Below are 20,921 nucleotides of genomic sequence, written 5' to 3' on the forward strand. Positions count from 1 at the left end.
GTGTAAAATAGTATAGCCATTGTGGAGAACAGTATAGTGATTTTTTAAGAAATTAAATATAGGGTGGATGTGGTGGCTCATGCCTGTAATCCCAGCACTTTAGGACGCTGAGGCGGGTGGATCACGAGGTCAAGAGATTGAGACCAGCCTGACCAACATGGTGAAAACCGTCCCTACTAAAAATACAAAACTTAGCTGGGCACGGTGGCACACACCTGTAGTCCCAGCTGCTCAGGAGGCGTAGGCAGGAGAATCACTTGAACTCGGAAAGTGGAGGTTGCAGTAAGCCGAGATGGCACCACTGCACTCCAGCCTGGCAACAGAGCAAGGCTCCGTCTCAAAAGAAAAAAATATAAATTACGTTATGATCCAACAATTCCACTTCTCAGTGTATAGCCAAAAGAAATGATGTGGGAACTCACCAGATATTTGTACACTATGTTCATAATAGCACCATTCACAATAGCCAAAAAAGTAGGAGCTACCCAAGCAACCCAAGTGTTTATCCAAACAAAATGTGGCACATACATACAATGGAATATGGAAGCCTTTCAAAGGGGGACCTTTTTTTTTTTTTTGAGATGGAGTCTTGCTCTGTCGCCTAGGCTGGAGTACAGTGGCGCCATCTCGACCCACTGTAACTTCCACCTCCCGGGCTCAAGCGATTGAAAAGGAGGGAAATTTTGACACATGCTATCACATGGATAAGCGTTGGAAACTGTTACCTGACATAAGCCAGTAACAAAAGAACAAATATGGTATGATTTCTCTTATATGAGGTTCCTAGAGTAGTCAAAGCCATAGACAGAAAGTAGAATGGTGGCTACCAGGGGTTAGGGGGCTGGGTGGACCTGGCTAACACAGTGAAACCCCGTCTCTACTAAAAAAATGCAAAAAAATTAGCTGAGCGTGGTCGTGGGTACCTGTAGTCCCAGTTACTTGGGAGGCTGAGGCAGGAGAATGGTGTGAACCCAGGAGGCTGAGCTTGCAGTGAGCTGAGATCGTACCACTGCACTCCAGCATGGGCGACAGAGCGAGACTCCATCTCAAAAAAAAAAAAAAAGAAAAGAAAAATACAAAATATCTTAATGTGTAGAGTGCTAGATCATATGGCCTGTTGTAAACCAAATCTGTATATATTTAATATGGCATTGTATACTGAACCTTTACAGTATATGGTAGCATCTTAAAGGCATTGAAAAGTCCTACAGTTAAGAAACTGTTTAATATGTTATATCAAGTGTTGGCAAAGGTTTTCTGTAAAGGAACAGTTAGTTAATATTTTAGGCTTGTGGGCCATTCAATGTTTGTTGCAGGTGCTAAGCTCTGGAGTTATACTGCAAAAGCAGCCATGGACAATATGCAAAGCGATGAGCACGGCTGGTTTCCAATAAAACAACAGAATTAGGTGGACAACCAGATTGGGCCTGCAGGCTGTAATTGATATTTAACAAAGGTTTTTTTTGGTTTTTTTGTGTTTTGTTTTTGAGATGCAGTCTTGCTCTGTTGCCCAGGCTGGAGTGCAGTGGCGCCATCTCGGCTCACTGTGAACTCCGTCTCCTGGGTTAAGCAGTTCTCCTGCCTCAGTCTCCCAAGTAGCTGGGACTACAGGTACGTGCCACCACGCCCAGCTATTTTTTTTGTATTTTTAGTAGAGATGGAGTTTTACCGGGTTAACCAGGATGGTCTTGATCTCCTGACCTTGCGATCCACCTGCCTCAGCCTCCCAAAGTGCTGAGATATAGGCGTGAGCCACCACGCCCAGCCTAACAAAGATTTTTTAGTGTAAAAATCTATGTCTGGCCGGGCGCTGTGGCTCACGCCTGTAATCCCAACACTTTGGGAGGCCTAGGTGGGCAGATCACAAGGTCAAGAGATCGAGACCACGGTAAAACCCTGTCTCTACTAAAAATACAAAAAATTAGCCGAGTGCTGTGGCGGGCGCCTGTAGTCCCAGCTACTCAGGAGGCTGAAGCAGGAGAATGGTGTGAACCCAGGAGGCGGAGCTTGCGGTGAGCCGAGATCACACCACTGCGCTCCAGCCTGGGGGACAGAGCAAGACTCCGTCTCAAAAAAAAAAAAAATCTGTGTCTATTCTATCTGTCAGACCAGTCCCTAGTACCAATTAGTACTATACTCTTTTTGTCAGTATTGGCTAAAAGATTATCCAAGTAAATAATTTATCACCCCAGGACTATATTTAAGGACTGATATAACATGACTTGTTCCAGGACTGTGAAGGTGGCCAGCAATAGGAAATTTGTTGATGTAATTACATTATTGGATTGAAAATCCAGGTGATGTCATCGATAGATACCAAGTAGCATTTTAGATAATTTAATATCCAGAAATGCCCAGTATTGTGTAACTTAAATGTGAAAATAAAGAACCATAATTAACTGGAAAAACAGAAAAATTAATAGAAGGGGATTCCTATATTCTTTTGATAGGGAAGGGTCCTTCTAAACATGACTCCAAGATGAGAAATAGATATAATACACAAAATATAATTTCTGTACAGCAATAGTATAGTAAAAGTTAAAGGAAGAATTACATACACTTAAAGATTTGCCAACAAAAATATACTCTAAAGTGTTAACAGTGCTTAATTTCCTAGAGATTGAATAACACATAACCTTTCTTATGTACCATTCGGTTTTTTGAAAGCATGTATAGGCCAGGCATGGTGGCTCATGCCTATAATCCCTGCACTTTGTGAGGCCAAGGTGGGCTGATCACTTGAGGTTAGGAGTTCGAGACCATCCAGGCCAACACGGTGAAACCTCATCTCTACTAAAAATACAAAAATTGGCCAGGCACAGTGGTTTGTGCCTGTAATCCCAGCACTTTGGGAGGCCGAGGCGGGCGGATCACGTGAGGCCAAGAATTCAAGACCAGCCTGGCCAACATGGCACAACCCCATCTCTACTAAAAATACAAAAATTGGCCAGGCATGGTGGCTCAAGCCTGTAATCTCAGCTACTTGGGAGACTGAGGCACAAGAATCGCTTGAACCCGGGAGGCAGAAGTTGCAGTGAGCTGAGATCGTGCCAGTGCACTCCAGCCTGGGCAGCAGAATGAGACTCCATCTCAAAAAAAATAAATAACTGGGCATGCTGATGCAGCCTGTAGTCCCAGCTGCGCAGGAGGATGATGCAGGAGAGTTGCTTAAGCCCAAGAGGCAGAGGTTGCAGCAAGCCAAGATCACGCCACTGCATTCCAGCCTAGACGACAGAGCGAGACTGTCTCAACAAATAAAAAAATTTTAAAAAGCATGTAACTTTTATAATCATCAAATATATAGATATTTCCATTTTGACAAGAATAATAAAGAAGAGTAAATCGTATTTATTCTTTCCGTTTGCCTGGGCAAGAAGATATTAACGTGGAGAAATCTTTTGAGAAGTTTCAAACAAGTTTTCACACGTAAAGACTTAACTGTGATTTATATGAATAATACCATGTGGGCTGGGCGCGGTGGCTCACGCCTGTAATCACAGCACTTTGGGAGACCAAGGCGGGTGGGTCACAAGGTCAGGAGTTCCAGACCAGCCTGACCACTATGGTGAAACCCCATCTCTACTAAAAAATATACAAAAATTAGTTGGGCATGGTGGCGGGTACCTGTAGTCCCAGCTACTCAGGAGGCTGAGGCCGGAGAATGGCGTGAATCCGGGAGGCGGAGGTTGTAGTGAGCCGAGATTGTACCATTGCACTCCAGCCTGGGCAACAGAGTGAGACTCCACCTCAATAAATAAATAAATAATACCATGTGTAACTACTTAAAGCATGACTAGGTAGTATTTATACTATTATCAGATTTTTAAACTGAAATGATATTAAATGTTACGGGTAAGCATTGTGTTTTCCATTTTCTCTTTGTTAAAAGTTCTTTTGGCACTTTAAGTTCTTTTACATTTGAAATGTGTATCATACTAGACTTTCTGCTTACTTTTAAGTTTAATAAGATAATGTAGGACTAGGTGTAGTGGCTCATGCCTGTAATCCCAACACTTTGGGAGCAAGCTGAGAAGATCACTTGAGCCCAAAAGTTTAAGACCAATAGTGAGACCCCATCTCTACAATAAATTAAAAACTTAGCCAAGTATGGTGGTGTGCATCTGTAGTCCCCGCTGTCTGTCGGGATGGGGGGAAAGCTGAGGTGGGAGAATCACTAGACTAGAGCCTGGGAGGTCAAGGCTTCAGTGTATGGTTAATATGATTTGTTGACTCTTCAAAGATTTGTGCATATAAAGTTTATCTTCATGCAAAATTTAGTAAAGTAAATGTCATTTAATTTTAGAGCAATACTACAGAATTCCTGGACAGAAGTCATGGATTTAATATTGAAACCCCGCTCTGGAGGTGAGAATAAAATTCATGTTAAGAAAATAAATAGAATGTATGGCTAGGTATTCATGAAATTGCTTTGAATAAAAGCATTTGTGCAAATTGAGGTTGTTATTTCAGTATTTTATTTGTTTTTACAATGAAAGTGTAAGTTTATATTTTTCAACAGTTTTATGTGTATATTTAAGATTTATAATTTATATCCTAGTTTAGCTTTTTTTTTTTTTGAGTTGGAGTTTTGTTTCCCAGGCTGGAGTGAATGGCATGATCTCGGCTCACTGCAACCTCCGCCTCCTGGGTTCAAGTGATTCTCCTGCCTCAGCCTGCTGAGTAGCTGGGATTACAGGCATGCATCACCATGCCTGGCTAATTTTGTATTTTTCGTAGAGACAGGGTTTCACCATATTGGCCAGGCTGGTCTCGAACTCCTGACCTCAGGTGATCTGCCCACCTCAGCCTCCCAGAGTGTTAGGATTACAGGCGTGAGCCACCACACCCAACCTCTATTTTAGCTCTTTAGCTTGTTCAGTGTATTAATTCGTAACTGAATACAAATATATTTTTTAAATGAATATGTATGTTTTTCTTCACGCACTGAATCTGAGTGTATAAGAATCTAAGACATTTCACTTGTGGTTATTTTACTAAAACATAGTGTAATGGAATATAAAAACTTCGCAAAAACACCTTGAGGATTTGTAGTGTGAAGAAGTCACCAAAACTTTCCAAAAAGTATCTCTAAAATCATCTTGAATGAAAAGGATTAAACTACTGATTGTCAAAATACTTATGCTCACTTTGGGTAATTCATTTGCAAACTATAAAAAGATAAAATTATCTAATTTTAAGGAAAGTAACCCGTTAAACTTGACATTACAGTGGAAAAAGAGAGAAGAAAGTACTACCGTGTTTTTGTCATGTTGAATCAGCTATGATAATTTACAGTTAAATAGCTTTTACTTTTGACCTGAGGGTGATCGTACGTTGACAAAGTCAAATAGTTCTGTAAACTTTCTATATTTCCCATCTTTACACTTCCTCAGATGAGTGGAAGCTATAAACAGCACCTATATTTCAAATAACATTTTCTAATTTTGTGTTCTTTGTGAAGTGTACTTTAAGTTATGGAAGTCTGTCTATTGGGTAAGTCATTTAACCCTAGCTTTTTTCCCCCACAGCTGAAAAGGGCTACTTGGTTAAATGCAGAGAAGAATGGGCAAAGACCAAAGACCCAGCTGCTGCCCTCAGAAAACTACCTGTCAAAAGGTGTGTGGAAGGGCAGCTGCTTCGAGGACTTTCAAAATATGGAATGAAGAATATAGTCTCTGCATTTGGCATAGTGAGTGCAATTTGTGAAGTCAGGCAATGGCTCAAGGTGTTGTAATGCTTTTTAAATTTCATCTTGAAAGATTTTACTAAATTTTGAAAGAGCAGAAGGTAAATAAGGATCCTTAGGTGATCTCTGAGGTATTTCACCTGAGTAATCTTTGTTCGGACCCTGAGTGGTGATGAGGGGGTGGATGCGGGCATTACTTATTGAGGGCACAAGAAAAGCGTCAATGTGGAAAACATAATCTTCAGTGGAAATTCTGTTTAAATTAAGTCTCTTGGTATTTGAGAATCTGTCGTATAGTCATTTCTTGATCATTCCGTCACCAGAACTGTAAACTGCCTTAGTAAAAGTGTTGAACAGTAAGCAATATAAATAGTTGCATTTTAGTCTGGTTTCATCATGGTGATTCAAGAGTAGCCTATACCAGTATTTGGATATGTATAATCCAGGACTCCATGCACTCCAGCCTGGGCAACAAAGTTAAACGTAACAAATGTTAAAGTTTAACCCTTAAACCTAAGTTTTACTTTTCCTAGATGCACAAACAAAGCAGAATTCTTGCTGCATGGAATTAGTTGTCAGTTCAGTCATTTAGGTTCTCTCTTTATCCATGGAATTATGGGAGAAAAAGCACTGTTAGCTTGAAAATTGATGTGTAAATTCCTTAAGTTTGAAGACTGTGCCATTGATGTAAGGCAGGCTTGTCCATCCTGCAGCCTGCGGGCCACATGCAGCCCAGGACAACTTTGAATGTGGCCCGATACAAATTCGTAAACTTTTCCTAAAATATTATGGCCCAGTGTGGTGGCTCATGCCTGTAATCCCGGCACTTTGGGAGGCCAAGATCACCTGAGGTCTGGAGTTCAAGACCAGCCTGGCCAGCATGGTGAAACCCTGTCTTTACTAAAAATACAAAAAATAGCCAGGCGTAGTGGCAGATGCCTGTAATCCCAGCTATTTGAGAGACTGAGGCAGGAGAATCGCTTGAACCCAAGAGGCAGAGGTTGCATTGAGCCGGGATCGCGCCATTGCACTCCAGCCTGGGCAACAAAGCAAGACTCTGTCTCAAAATAAATAAATAAAATGATTATCCGGACATGGTGGTGTGCACCTGTAGTCGCAGCTACTTAGAAGGCTGAGGTGGGAGAATCACTTGAACCTGGGAGGCGGAAGTTGCAGTGAACTGAGATCATGTCATTGCACTCCAGCCTAGGTGACGGAGTGAGACTTTATATCAAAAAAAAAAAAAAAAAAAAAAATGAGAGATTAAAGTAGAAGGAAAAAAAAATAAAAATGAGAAATTAAAAAGAAAAAGAAAAAATGAGAGATTAAAGTAGAAGTTTTGGCTGGGCACGGTGGCTCATGCCTGTAATCCCAGCACTTTGGGAGGCTGAGGCTGGTGGATTGCTTGAACCTAGGAGTTTGTGACCAGCCTGGGCAACATGGCAAAACCCTGTCTCTAGAAAGAAAACTCAAAGAACTAGCCTGGCATGGTGGTGCACACCTGTAGTCACAGCTACTCGAGAGGCTGAGGTGGGAGAATCACCTGAGCTTGGGAGTTTGATGCTACAGTGAGCCATGATCACACCACTGCACTCCAGTGTGGGCGACAGAATGAAAACCTGCCTCAAAAATAAATACATAAAAGTAAATAAATAAATACAGTAGAAGTTTCTTATACTAGGATTACCACTAACAAGCAAGGTATCTTAGAAAGTACAGCACGTTTTGGCTGGGTGTAGTGGCTCACGCCTGTAATCCCAGCACTTTGGGAGGCCAAGTTGGGCGGATCACCTGAGGTCAGGAGTTCGAGACCAGCCTGGCCAACATGGTGAAACCCCGACTCTACTAAAAATACAAAAATTAGGCATGGTGGTGCACCCCTGTAATCCCAGCTACTCGGTAGGCTGAGGTGGGAGAATTGCTTGAACTTGAGAGGTGGAGGCTTCAGTGAGCCAAGATCGTGCCACTGCACTCCAGCCTGGGCGACAGAGCGAGACCCTGTCTCAAAAAAATAAGTACAGCACTTTTTATATTTAGAATATGTTTTCTTGCCTATTTTTTTTCCTTCCCTCCAGATACCCAGAAATAATCGCTTAATGTATATTCATAGCTACCAAAGCTATGTGTGGAATAACATGGTAAGCAAGAGGATAGAAGACTATGGACTAAAACCTGTTCCAGGGGACCTCGTTCTCAAAGGAGGTAAAAAGGCAAATGTCTTCGTTACTCAACCAAGCTAGGGTTCAGTTAGTTGCCACTAGTGGTTTTAAAGTCCATCCTGGCTACTAATTAAGAAAGAGAGATGTGGCGAGGCGTGGTGGCACATGCCCATAATCCTAACACTTTGGGTGGCCAAGGTGGGTGGATCACCTGAGGTCAGGAGGTCAAGACCAGTCTGGCCAATATGAAGAAACCCTGTTTCTACTGAAAATACAAAAATTAACTGGGTGTGGTGGTGCATGCCTGTAATCCCAGCTACTTGGGAGGCTGAGGCAGGAGAATCGCTTGAACCCAGGAGGCAGACGTTGCAATGAGCCAAGATAGTGCCACTACACTCCAGCCTGGGTGACACAGTGAGACTCCATCTTAAAAAAAAAAAAAAAAAGAGAGAGATGTCTAGTAAGCTTGAGATGAAGGGACCTTGCAAACTTAACATTGTTTAGTTTGTATCTGTATCTTTAAAGAAAAAATGTACATCTGGTTTGAGTAAGCACCTCGAACTCAAACTCCCCACCTCAGGTGATCCGCCCACCTTGGCCTCCCAAAGTGCTGGGATTACATGTGTGAGCCATCGTGCCTGGCCTAAGTAAGCACCTCCCTTTGGGCCTTCCTTCTCTCAACTCAAATAGTATTTGGGCTAAATGATGGCTGAAATCTCTTTCAAAACTTCATTCTAGGTCTAGCAAATAAATTACACCTCTGGATGTTTCTTGTTAGCCAGCCTTAAAGAGTTTCTTCAAGTTGCCAGGCACAGTGGCTCATGCCTATAATCCCAGCACTTTGGGAGGCCAAGGCGGGCGGATCATAAAATCAGGAGATCGAGACCATCTTGGCTAACACAGTGAAACCCCGTCTGTACTAAAAATACAAAAAAAATTAGCTGTGTGTGGTCATGGGCGCCTGTAGTGCCAGCTACTCAGGAGGTTGAGGCAGGAGAATGGCATGAACCCGGGGGGCGGAGCTTGCAGTGAGCCAAGATCACACCACTGCACTCCAGCCTGGGTGACAGTGGGAGACTCTGTCTCAAAAACAACAAAAAAGAGTTTCTTCAAACTCAAATAGAATGGGCATTTAGTATATGCTGTGCCCAAAATGTTCCCAAGACAGTCCTAATACCCCATCTGCCGTGAAGCCCATTCTGTGTGCCAGGCCCCATGAAGCCCATTCTGTGTGCCAGGCCTTGGCACTAAGCCCTGTACCTGTGTCTTTTAAAGCCCCAGTGTTACTGTGAAGTATTTTCTCTGCTTTTTCAGATGAGGTTTAGTCACTTGCCCAAGGTTCCACAGCTAGTTAAAAAAAAAACAGAAAAAACTGGGATTCAGAGTTCAATCTGTCTGATTCCAAACTCTATGTGTGTCTCTGGCATACTAGGCTACCATCTATTAACTGAATACATGGTCTGCTTATCTACAGGCAGACCCCATAAACCCACTAAGGTTCTAACTCTGTTCAGAAATTTTAAATTATTTTTCCTGATTTAGCTTTATTCCCTCATGCCATGTTGGTCACATCCAGTATATTTTAATGTCCTGGGTGCTGCTGTGTTTCATCCTCCTAAGTTTGTTTTTTTTTTTGGTTTTTTTTTTTTTTTGGTTTTTTAGCGAAATGCATCCATTTATGATGCCACTGCAAATACAATTTTGTAGTATGGTGGCTTTTCATAGTGTTTTCTTAACGTTATTTAGGAAGGATAGAGGAACTGATTTTAAATAGTAGGCGTTGAAAAAAATGTGGATGCAGCTCAGTGATAAATGTTTTTAAATTTTCATTGAAATTCTTTTTTTTTTTTTTTTTTTTTTGAGACGGAGTCTCGCTGTGTTGCCCAGGCTGGAGTGCTGTGGCGCTATCTTGGCTCACTGCAAGCTGCGCCTCCCAGGTTCCCACCATTCTCCTGCCTCAGCCTCCCTAGTAGCTGGGACTACAGGCGCCCACCACCACGCCCGGCTAATTTTTGTATTTTTAGTAGAGATGGGGTTTCACCATGTTGGCCAGGATCGTCTCGATCTCCTGACCTCGTGATCCGCCCTCCTCGGCCTCCCAAAGTGCTGGGATTACAGGCGTGAGCCACCGCGCCCGGCCATTTTCATTGAAATTTTTACTTGAGATTTGGTGGAGTAGCTCACACCTATAATCTCAGTACTTTGGGAGGCCAGGGCAGCAGAATCACTTGAGCCCAGGAGTTGAAGACCAGCCAGGGCAACAAAGTAAGACCCATCTCTACAAAAAATTAAAAAACTAGCCAGGCATAGTAGCACACACTTACAGTCCCAGCTTCTCAGGAGGCTGAGACGGGGATCACTTGAGCCGAGGAGGTTGAGGCTGCAGTGAACCTTAATCATACCACTGCACTCTAGCCTGAGTGGCAGAGCAAGACCCTGTCTCAAAAAACAAAAAACAATTTCTTTTACTTATTCTAAGTCCTTGATTTTTATTTCTTGGGTAGAGTGGAAAAGATGGAAGGATATATATCCAAACTTAACTTCTTTTTTTTTTTTCCTTTGAGACAGAGTCTCACTCCAACACCCAGACTGGAGCACAGTGGTGCAGTCACAGCTCACTGCAGCCTCAATTTGCCAGACTCAAGTGATCCTTCTGCCTTAGCCTCCCGAGTAGCTGGGACTACAGGTGTTTGCCACGACACCCAGCTAATTTTTATATTTTTTGTAGATATGGAGTTTCTCCATGTTGTCCAGGCTGGTCTGCATCTCCTGGGCTCAAGCAGTCCACCCACCTCAGCATCCCAGAGTGCTAGGATTACAGGCATGAGCCGCTGCTCCTAGCCCCAGCTTAATTTCTTTTTTTTTTTTTTTTTTTTTTTTTTGGAGAGGAGTTTTATTCTTGTCGCCCAGGCTGGAGTGCAACGGCATGATCTCAGCTCACCGCAACCTCCGCCTCCCAGGTTCAAGCAATTCTCCTGTCTCAGCCTCCCGAGTAGCTGGGATTACAGGCATGTGCCACCACGCCTGGCTAATTTTAGTATTTTTAGTAGAGACGTGGTTTCTCCATGTTGGTCAGGCTGGTCCTGAACTCCCAGCCTCAGGTGATCCACCCACCTTGACCTCCCAAAGTACTGGGATTACAGCAGCCAAGTGAGCCACCGTGCCCAGCATAATTTCTTTAAGCTTTCTAGGCCACTGAATCTGTACCAACTTGTACTTCTGACTTGCTTAGATGTGTATGATTTTAGAAGACTGAGTTCATAACAATATTGCCTATTTTCTTAATTTGTTGTTCACTTGTGAATTTACAGCCACAGCCTCCTATATTGAGGAAGATGATGTTAATAATTACTCTATCCATGATGTAGTAATGCCTTTGCCTGGCTTTGATGTTATCTACCCAAAGCATAAAAGTAAGTTCCCTGTATGGGGTAAATAGTTATAACAAGTTTAACATAATGAAGCTACTATTTCAAACATATATAATCTTTGGTTATTTATGACAGTCTCCCAAAAAGGGATGCATTCACATGGATAATTTAAATTAAGAAACTCTACCTCTGAATCTAAAATGAAAGTTGAAATTATAAAATAAATAGGCCAGGCGCAGTGGCTCACGCCTATAATCCCAACACTTTGGGAGGCTGAGATGGGTGGATTGCTTAAGCTCCAGAATTCGAGACCAGCCTGGGCAACCTGGCAAAACCCCGTCTCTACTAAAAATACAAAAATTAGCCGGGCCTGGTGGTGCGCACCTGAGGTCCCAGCTACTTGGGAGGCTGAGGTGGGAGGATGGCTTGAGCCCAGCAGGCAGAGGTTGTGGTGTGCCGAGATCACGCCACTGCACTCCCGCCTCGGCGACAGAGCAAGACTCCATCTCAGAGGAAAAAAAAAAAAAGCGGGGGCGGGGGAAAGGGGGGATTTGTTAGGGAAACTGGCCTACTTGATTGTGGAGTTGAGACGTCCCACTACAGGCCATCTGCAAATGGGAGAACTGGGAAAGCCAGCAACATGGTTTAGTCCAAGTGTGAAGGCCTCAGAACCAGGGAAGCCAATGATGTAACTCTCAGTTGGAGGTCAAAGACTTGCGACCTGGGGAACCAATGGTATAAGTCCCAGAGTGCATAGGCCAGAGAATCTGGAGTTGACATCCAGAGACAGGCGAAGAAGGGCATCTGGCTCTGGGAAGGAGAGGGAGAGAATTCACCCTTCTCTGCCTTTATGTTCCATCCAGGCCCCCAGCCAGTTGGAGGTGTGCGCCCACCTTGAGGGCGGATCTTCCCCACTCTGCCCACCAACTCACATGCCAGTCTCCTCTAGAAACACCCTCACCAACTCACCCGGCACAGTCCGGTCACTCTAATCAAATGCCACACCACCTGGATTTCCCTCTGAGAAGAAGGCTGAGCTCAGTGCCTGCTGAAGTACTGAAAATAAATCATGTTTTACTAGCTGTTGGGGTCTCCCTTACCGCAGTCAAGTTGACACCCAAAATCAACTATCATAAAGAAGAAAACATTGTTTTCCTCTTCTCTCTTAAACCTTTTGGGATCAGGAACTTTGCCAGTACCAATTAGAACATAAATTCCGCAATGCCTCTGACAAAGCCATTCATGAAAACCCTGTAGCCAGGATGGCCATTTGTAGCCTGGATGGGTGATATTTCAGGTTTCTGGGTATGTAACACATGCACACCTGGTAACTGACAGTGCTTGATTGAGGGATCCCTTTTGTCCTTAGTGTGTGGTGGGGGACCCTGTTCTAGCCAATATTTTTTATGAGTGACTTGAACAAAGAAATTTGCTTGTTCTATTTACAAATTGTGAAAAATAGTCAATATTAAGTATATGAAAAATAAGTATTCAAGAATCGCATAATATTCTATTGTAATATTTTTAAAACACAATTTCAATGTATTTGCATTTATCCATCCAATAATTTATCCAATATGTATGACACTTCATATTCAATGTCTTATATTAGTTAATGAGTAGAAGACTAGCAGAAGTTGTAATAGAGGGGCAAGTTTGCAGTAAATAATTTAGTAAGATGTTAAAAAAAAAAAAAAAACTGCAGAAGGCATTTAATAGGAATGAATGTAAATTCCCACATTTATGCCCAGTGATCAAATGCCAATAGAAAAGGCCCAGTTTGATAGTAGTTTGTATAAGAAGTTTAAAATATCTGGAGTTACTATTGTATATGAGCCTGTTACCCTGGGGCAGATAAAAGGTTTGTGGGAAATACAGAAATGTTAAAGGAGAGACAGCTAAGGGAAGCATTGTTTGGTCTAGAGAAGATGTGGCTAAAAGATCCAGTACTTATGACTATATGTCGAAGAGGACAGTTAATCCACTGTGTTCCAAAGCGTCAACAGAAGTTATAAGAAAATGGATTTCAGCTTGGAATAGGAAGAACTTTCTAATAATTGCATGCCTCACAAAGAAGTATTTCCCCATTGACTGTGCAAGCAGAGGCTGGAAAACCGTCTCTCTTGAGTGCTATAAAAAAGACTCTACATCAGGTGCGCGGGTGAGGCAGATGGTTTTCCAAGGTCCCTTATTTTTATACATTTATTTATAACTGCCTCTTCCAGAGAGAGTTTGAAGTCTCTGTATATGGTGTCTTCCAACTCTCAGCCCATATAAAATGTAGTTTAGCAACTTTGGATGAAATGGCCTTTTGTAGTTGGCTTGGGAACCTTACACCACAGGTCCTGTGACTGGTTGCAAAAATAACTTACAAATTGGCCAAACCAAAGCTCAGTACACCCTGTGGTCCTAGTTACTAAGTCACTAAATTTTGATTCCAGGGAATAGATTCTGGATTATAAATTAAGATGACTAATTTTATTAGGGCAGTCTAACTGAACTTACATGTTACTCTATTTATAATCTAGTTCAGGATAACTTGACTGACAAGCTGCATTTCAACTAACTTTTTGTATTTTATATTAGTTCAAGAAGCCTACAGGGAAATGCTCACAGCTGACAATCTTGATATTGACAACATGAGACACAAAATTCGAGATTATTCCTTGTCAGGGGCCTACCGAAAGATCATTATTCGTCCTCAGAATGTTAGCTGGTGAGTAATCATCTGGAATGAAATAGAACTGAATTACCATGTAAGTTGTAAGCTTTTGCTTCACTTTATATAGAGTCATGTACTGCACAAAGAATTTTCAGTCAATGACAGATTGCAAATATGATGGTGGTCCCATAAGATTATAACACCATATTTTTACTTACCTTTTTTTTTTCTTTTTTTTTTTTTTTTTTTTTGAGACGGAGTTTCACTCATTACCCAGGCTGGAGTGCAATGGCACGATCTTGGCTCACTGCAACTTCTGCTTCCCAGGTTCAAGCGATTCTCCTGCCTTAGCTTCCAGAGCAGCTAGGATTACAGGCACCTGCCACCAGACCCAGATAATTTTTGTATTTTTATTAGAGACAGGGTTTCACCATGTTGGCCAGGCTGGTGTCAAACTCCTGACCTCAGATGATCCTCCTGCCTTGGCCTCCCAAAGTGCTGGGATTACAGGCGTGAGCCACCACACCTGGCCTTACCTTTTTTCTTTTTTCTTTTCTTTTTTTTATCTTTTCTTTTCCTTTTCTTTTTGTTTTTCTTTCTTTTTCTTTTCTTTTCTTTCTTTTCTTTTTTTTTTCCTTAATAGAGACAGATTCTTTCTCTGCGCCCAGGCTGAAATGCAGTGGCATAATCATGGCTTACTGCAGCAGCCTCCAACTCCTGGGCTCAAGCAATCCTCCCACCTCGGCCTCCCAAAGCATTGGGATTATGGGCATGAGCCACCATGTTTTCTGTGTTTAGATGCACAAGTACTTAACCATTGTGTTACGGTTGCCTGCAGTATTCAATACAGTAAAATGCTGTATAGGTTTATAGCCTAGGAGTAGTAGGCTGTACTCTATAACCAAGACATGTAGTAGGCTATACCATCTGTGTTTGTGTAAGTACATTCTGTGATGTTCACACGGTGATGAAATTGCCTGACAAGGGTTAGAACGTGTCCCTGTTGTTAAGCAGTGCATGACCGTATTTTTTGGTGCTTACAACCCAGCATGTAAGTGTTTCATAAGTGTTATTGTTATTATTACTATTGTTAACACTACTGCTACTACTTTGTATTTTTCAAATTATCAAGAAGTAAATGAAGCTAAACTGGGCACAGTGGCTAATAAGTAAGCCCAGAGACTCGGAGAGGCTGAAGCGGGAGGATTGCTTGAGGTCAGGAGTTTGAGATGAGCCTGGGCAATATAGTGAGACCCTGTCTCTAAAAAAAGAAAAGAAATAAAGCAGCTGTTTTGAATATAAACAGTTATGGAAAGTGAGTTCATTTACATTTTGTTGGCATCACTGAATTATTGAAGAAATGTGTACACAGTTAACTTTTTTCCTATTTCTAAAAACTTAGATTTGCTTACAGAGCTATCCCTGAGCAAATTACCTTACTTAGGATTAGCTGTGAGTTCCAAACACTGCTCTGGTTGTTTTAATATCATGTTTCTAGAGAGGAAAAGATACTTGCATTCGTTTGTTTAAAAATACTTTATTGGGAGCCCAAGGTGGGAGGATCACTTGAGCCTAGGAGTTTGAGACCTGCCTCTGCAACATAGCAAGACCTTCTCTACAAAAAATTACAAAAATTAGCCTGGTGTGATGGTGCACACCTGTAGTCCCAGCTGTTTGGGAGGCCGACGTGGGAGGATTGCTTGAGCCTAAAAGGCCGAGGCTGCAGTAAGCTGTGATCACGCCACTGCCCTCCAGCCTGGGTGACAAAACGACACCTTGTCTCAAAAACAAATTTTAATACCCAGTATTATCTAAAGCTTTATTTGATAATTTTAAAATGAAATCCTAAACTAGTTGCCTATTGCCAGGAAATTATTTCATTCCCTATTTCCTTCTCTTCTCCATCTCTCTTCACTCCTCTTCTCTGGATTACAAGCAAGAGGTCCACATGGTAGCACTTTGTCTTCCCCACTCCAGAGAACTGTTCCTCCTTAGTAACAAGCTGTTGTTGGTTGTGGCACCCACTCTGCAGAAAACGTAAATGCCATAATAATTTGATCACAGCTGTACAAAGTGAAGTTTACTGCTTCTCAATTTAAAAAGAATTGTCGGCTGGGCACGGTGACTCATGCCTGTAATCCCAGCACTTTGGGAGGGCAAGGTGGGCGGATCACGAGGTCAGGAGATCGAGACCGTCCTGGCTAACACGCTGAAACCCCGTCGCTACTAAAAGTACAAAAAAATTAGCCGGGTGTGGTGGTGGGCACCTGTAGTCCCAGTTACTTGGGAGCCTGAGGCAGGAGAATGGCGTGAACCCAGGAGGCGGAGCTTGCAGTGAGCCAAGATTGCGCCACTGCACTCCAGCCTGGGGGACAGAGCGAGACTCCATCTAAAAAAAAAAAAAAAAGTTCTCAGTTGTACATTTTTAAAATTTTAATTATTAATATAAAGAGATGGGGTTTCGCCATGTTGCCCAGGCTGGTCTTGAACTCCTGGGCTTAGTCAGTCATCCCACCTTGGTCTCCCAAAGTGTTGGGATTAGAGGCATAAGCCACCATGCCTGGCCCCAGTTGTACGTTTTAAAATAACTAATAGAATATAATTGGATTGAGTTGGGCACAGTGGCTCATGCCTGTAATCAGCACTTTGGGAGACTGTGGCGGGTGGGTCACCTGAGGTCAGGAGTTTGAGACCTCCCTGGCCAACATGGTGAAACTCCATCTCTACTAAAAATACAAAAATTAGCTGGGTGTGGTGGCAGGCACCTGTAGTCCCAGCTACTTGCGAGACTAAGGCAGGAGAATCAACTGAACTCAGGCAGAGGTTGCAGTGAGCCAAGATCGTACCACTGCACTCCAGCCTAGGTGACAGAGTGAGACTCCATCTCAAAAAAAAAAAAAAAAGTGTGTGTGTGTGTGTGTGTGTGTGTGTGTATATATATATATGCAAAACTTACGTATAAAATCTGGCCCTGCTCTGTTATTCAAGAGTCCTAACTATAATTATTTACAGTAAACTTATGTGTTTTTCTTGCTAAACAAATGATGATGAATGGCTTAGTACCTATTATGAAAGTTCACATTCATACTTACCTTTATTCGTATGTTTTGAAGGGAAGTCGTTGCATATGATGATCCCAAAATTCCACTTTTTAACACAGATGTGGACAACCTAGAAGGGAAGCCACCACCAGTTTTTGCTTCTGGTAAGTTTACTCAGTCATCAGCTCTGTATTGACTTTGAAATGTTTCATTAAACAAAAATGTAATTTTTTTTTGAAAACTGCTCTTACAAGCATTACCACCACCCATGATTTCATTGTTGTTTTATGACCTTACTTTCACAATTATGACTGGAAGTTAGTAATTAAAACCAGTAAATCCTCCTGAAAACAAATGCATATTATAGATGGTTGTGATGTTAGGTGATGGAGTGTTTCTCCCCATGCCCCATAGGGAGTTACCAAAGGTGAGTGAAAATTCAGGAAGAGTCTAAAACATTAAATTGGTGGCTGGGCGTGGTGGTTCACACCTGTCATCCCAGCAGTTTGGGAGACCGAGACCAAAGGATGACTTGAGGTCAGGAGTTCCAGACCTGCCTGGCCAACATGACGAAACCCCATCTCTACTGAAAATACAAAAAAAATTAGTCAGGCGTGGTGGTGGGCGCCTGTAATCCCAGCTGCTCAGGAGGCTGAGGCAGGAGAATTGCTTGAACCCGGGAGGTGGAGGAGGCTGAGGCAGGAGAATTGCTTGAACCCGGGAGGTGGAGGCTGCGGTGAGTCGAGGTCACGCCACTGCACTCCAGCCTGGGCAACAGAAGGAGACTCTGTCTCAAAAAAAAAAAATTAATTAATTAATTAATTAAATTGGCATTCTCATCATCAAATTCTCGTTCTGTTTTTTCCCAGGCCATAATTTATTATTATTTTTTTAACTTCACATGCATGTCTCTTTTGTGTTCTTCTGTCATCTGCCCTTTTGTGAAAGTTCCTGGGTAGAATTTCGGTAACCTTTCAGCAGGTTCACACTCACAGATCTCTTACTTCCATGGTCTCATTCTCTGAGGCCCCCTGGGAAGTGGAGTCTAAGGAAAGCAGCACAGTTCTTTGTATTTGCTTAGAGATTATGTGACTCTCGCCGGTCTATCTGCAGCTGCCTTCGTTTTCTGACTGTTTGCTTCTTTCTTGCCTGGCAGAAGGCAAATACAGGGCTCTGAAAATGGATTTTTCTCTACCCCCTTCTACTTACGCCACCATGGCCATTCGAGAAGTGCTAAAAATGGATACCAGTATCAAGAACCAGACGCAGCTGAATACAACCTGGCTTCGCTGAGCAGTACCTTGTCCACAGATTAGAAAATGCACACAAGTGTTTGCTTCACGGTTCCCTGTGCATTTTTGTCTTAGTTCAGACTCATATATGGATTTCAAATCTTTGTAATAAAAAATTATTTGTATTTTTTTAAGTTTTTATTAGCTTAAATAAATAATTTGCAATATTTGTACATGTACACAAATCCTGAGGTTCTCAATTTTAGCTCAGAATATAAATTGGTCAAAATATACTTCAGGTGCTTAAATCATAGTACAGTGTCAGCTTTACAATAAAAAAAGGACTTTGGTTTAAAGTAGCAGGTTTAGGTTTTGCTACACTCTCAATAGACAGCAGGAGTATTTGACACATCTGTGATGGAGTATACAACAATTCATTTTCAGAGCAAGTGCAACAAAACAAATCTGGACTATGGATAAATAATTTGAGAGCCACCACCCACAAATATAAATACAGTACTCATGCTGATTTAAATGATTTATTATCTACAAATTTATAAACAAAAAGTGATTGTCATTATCCTGCTTATGTACTAGATTCAGGCAAGCATTATAGACTTTTTAGTTGCAGTGGCTTTTGCATTTATATTATCAGTGCCTTGCAGGAACATTGCATTGATGGCGCTTTTTCTTTCTTCTTTTTTTTTTTGAGACAGGATCTCACTCTGTAGCGCAGGCTGAATTGCAGTGCAATGCTGCAATCCTCAATCTTGCACTGCAGCCTTGACCTCCCAGGCTCAAGTGACTCTCCCACCTCAGCCTCCTGAGTAGCTGGGAGTACAGGCGCACACCACCACGCCTAGCTGATTTTTGTATTTTTTGTAGAGACAGGGTTTTGCCATGTTGCCGAGGCTAACTCCTGGGATTACAGGCGTGCGCTGTGCTGGCCAGGCTTTTTTTCTTAATGTAAACGTGTACAGCTGTTTTATTAGTTAAGGTCTAATTTTTACTCTAGGTGCCTTTTATGTTCAGAACTCTTTCCACTGGACTAGTATTTGCTCAAAAATAAATAATGGTAGAGAAGAAAACTATAAAAATGGACAAGGGCTTCTTCTATCATTAGCGTTTCCCCTTTGTCACCAATGGCTTTGGTATTTCCATGTCTGGCATTGCATAAACTTCTCTAGTGTGAAAGGATAAATATGCCTTTCTAAAGTTGTATATCATAATTGTATCAATTTTTATTTTCTATGATTTCTAGAAACAAATGTAATAAATATTTTTAAAATCTCCTTTCTACTGGTTATGTAAATAAATAAATATATCAAAATGAATGCAGGTAAGAATATTGACCTTGACTAAAGGTAAGGAACTAAATGAATGAGGGATCCTCATCAGAAGTGGTGTTGACGCCAAAATGTGTTGTGATCAGCTGTGAAGTATGAGGATAATCTGAGTCAAATGCTATGAATAATTGACTGTGTTGGACTGGACTGCAGGTTATTCTTACATTGGAATCACTCACTCACCTTCCATTGTGCTTTATGGAGTAGAAAAGAAAGGAATGGAAAAGCACTACCATGCCAGGAGCATCGCACCATGGGAATGTGAATGACATTTGTCTTGTATCTGGTAGTAGAAACGAGATTGAGAACTGTTTCTCAACCCTTTTGTTTTAATGACATCCACCACCACACTGCCGAGGCTTTAGAAAGATTGGAAATATCATGGTAAATTACATATATTTTTTATTTTTTATTTTATTTTATTTTATTTTTGAGGCACAGTGTTGCTCTGTCATCCAGGCTGGAGCGCTGTGGTGTGATCTTGGCTCACTGCAACCTCCCGCTACCAGGTTCACGTGACTGTGGTGCCTCAGCCTCCTGAGTAGCTGGGATTACAGGCACCCGCCACCGGGCCTGGCTAATTCTGTACTTTTAGTAGATGCGGAGTTTTGCCATGATAGCTAGGCTGGTCTCAAACTCCTGGCCTAAAGTGATCTGCCCACTGCTGCCTCCCAAAGTGCTGGGATTACAGACGTGAGCCACCATGCCCAGCCCAGTAAGTTATCCTTTTAGCTAGCTAGTTTTGAAAGAATATTTTGTCCTAGGTCAGGCACGGTGGCTCACACCTGTACACTTTGGGAGACCATAGTGGGAGGATTGCCTGAGCCCAGGAGCTTGAGACCAGCCTGGGCAACATAGTGAGACCCTGTTTCAAATATATATATATTTTTTGTCTTACAAAAGCTAAATGTGTAATAAATGTATAGTAGTCCTGTCTGTACCTTCCAGTAATAGCTAGAGTTCTTCATCCGACTGAAAATTATTTATGAAGGGATCTTAGTGTTTCTGTTGCAATTGCACTCAGCAGTTCTGCATTTACAGTTGAGTATCCCTTACACAAAATGCCTGGGACTAGAAGTGTTTTGGATTTTCAGGTTTTTTTTAGATTTGCACTTCAGCTTACTGGTTGAAATCCAAAAATCCAGAATGCTCCAATGAGCAAGTTTTGGATTTTGGAGCATTTTGGATTTTGGATTTTCAGATTTGGGATTCTCAACCAGTATAAATTTGCATTCCAAAACAAAAGTGAAGCTAAACTTGTGTTTTCTTCATCTGGGAAGTACTTATGGCTCTATCTGATACGTTAATTTTCCTGGCTGTATTAACTAATACCAGTTGGAACATGTCTCTTCATAAACACCAGTGGATAAATAATGATTCAAGGGGGATTCTTCAAGCTGTTTTGAGACTCGGGGGGCACACCA

The 20,921-nt window shown here is 42.0% G+C and overlaps 1 protein-coding gene across 7 annotated transcripts in view; it reads left to right on the forward strand.

Moving 5' to 3' along the window:
* The window catches only part of LOC105475330 (pseudouridine synthase 7), a 78,282-nt gene that overhangs the window by 48,460 nt on the left and 8,901 nt on the right, over window positions 1-20,921 (forward strand). For 5 of the 7 annotated variants that reach the window (XM_011730486.3, XM_071094717.1, XM_011730485.3 and 2 more), the window contains 7 exons: window positions 4,304-4,365; window positions 5,529-5,689; window positions 7,762-7,888; window positions 11,157-11,258; window positions 13,803-13,932; window positions 16,992-17,083; window positions 18,076-19,443. In XM_011730486.3, coding sequence (XP_011728788.1) covers window positions 4,304-4,365; window positions 5,529-5,689; window positions 7,762-7,888; window positions 11,157-11,258; window positions 13,803-13,932; window positions 16,992-17,083; window positions 18,076-18,212 — 811 coding nt within the window. In that variant the 3' untranslated portion in view covers window positions 18,213-19,443. Of the gene's footprint in view, window positions 1-4,303; window positions 4,366-5,528; window positions 5,690-7,761; window positions 7,889-11,156; window positions 11,259-13,802; window positions 13,933-16,991; window positions 17,084-18,075; window positions 19,444-20,921 lie in introns of those variants that run through there. The other 2 variants (XM_011730488.3, XM_011730487.3) reach the window with 2 other exon arrangements.

The sequence above is a fragment of the Macaca nemestrina genome, chromosome 4 (assembly GCF_043159975.1).
Source record: "Macaca nemestrina isolate mMacNem1 chromosome 4, mMacNem.hap1, whole genome shotgun sequence".
NCBI lineage: Eukaryota > Metazoa > Chordata > Mammalia > Primates > Cercopithecidae > Macaca > Macaca nemestrina.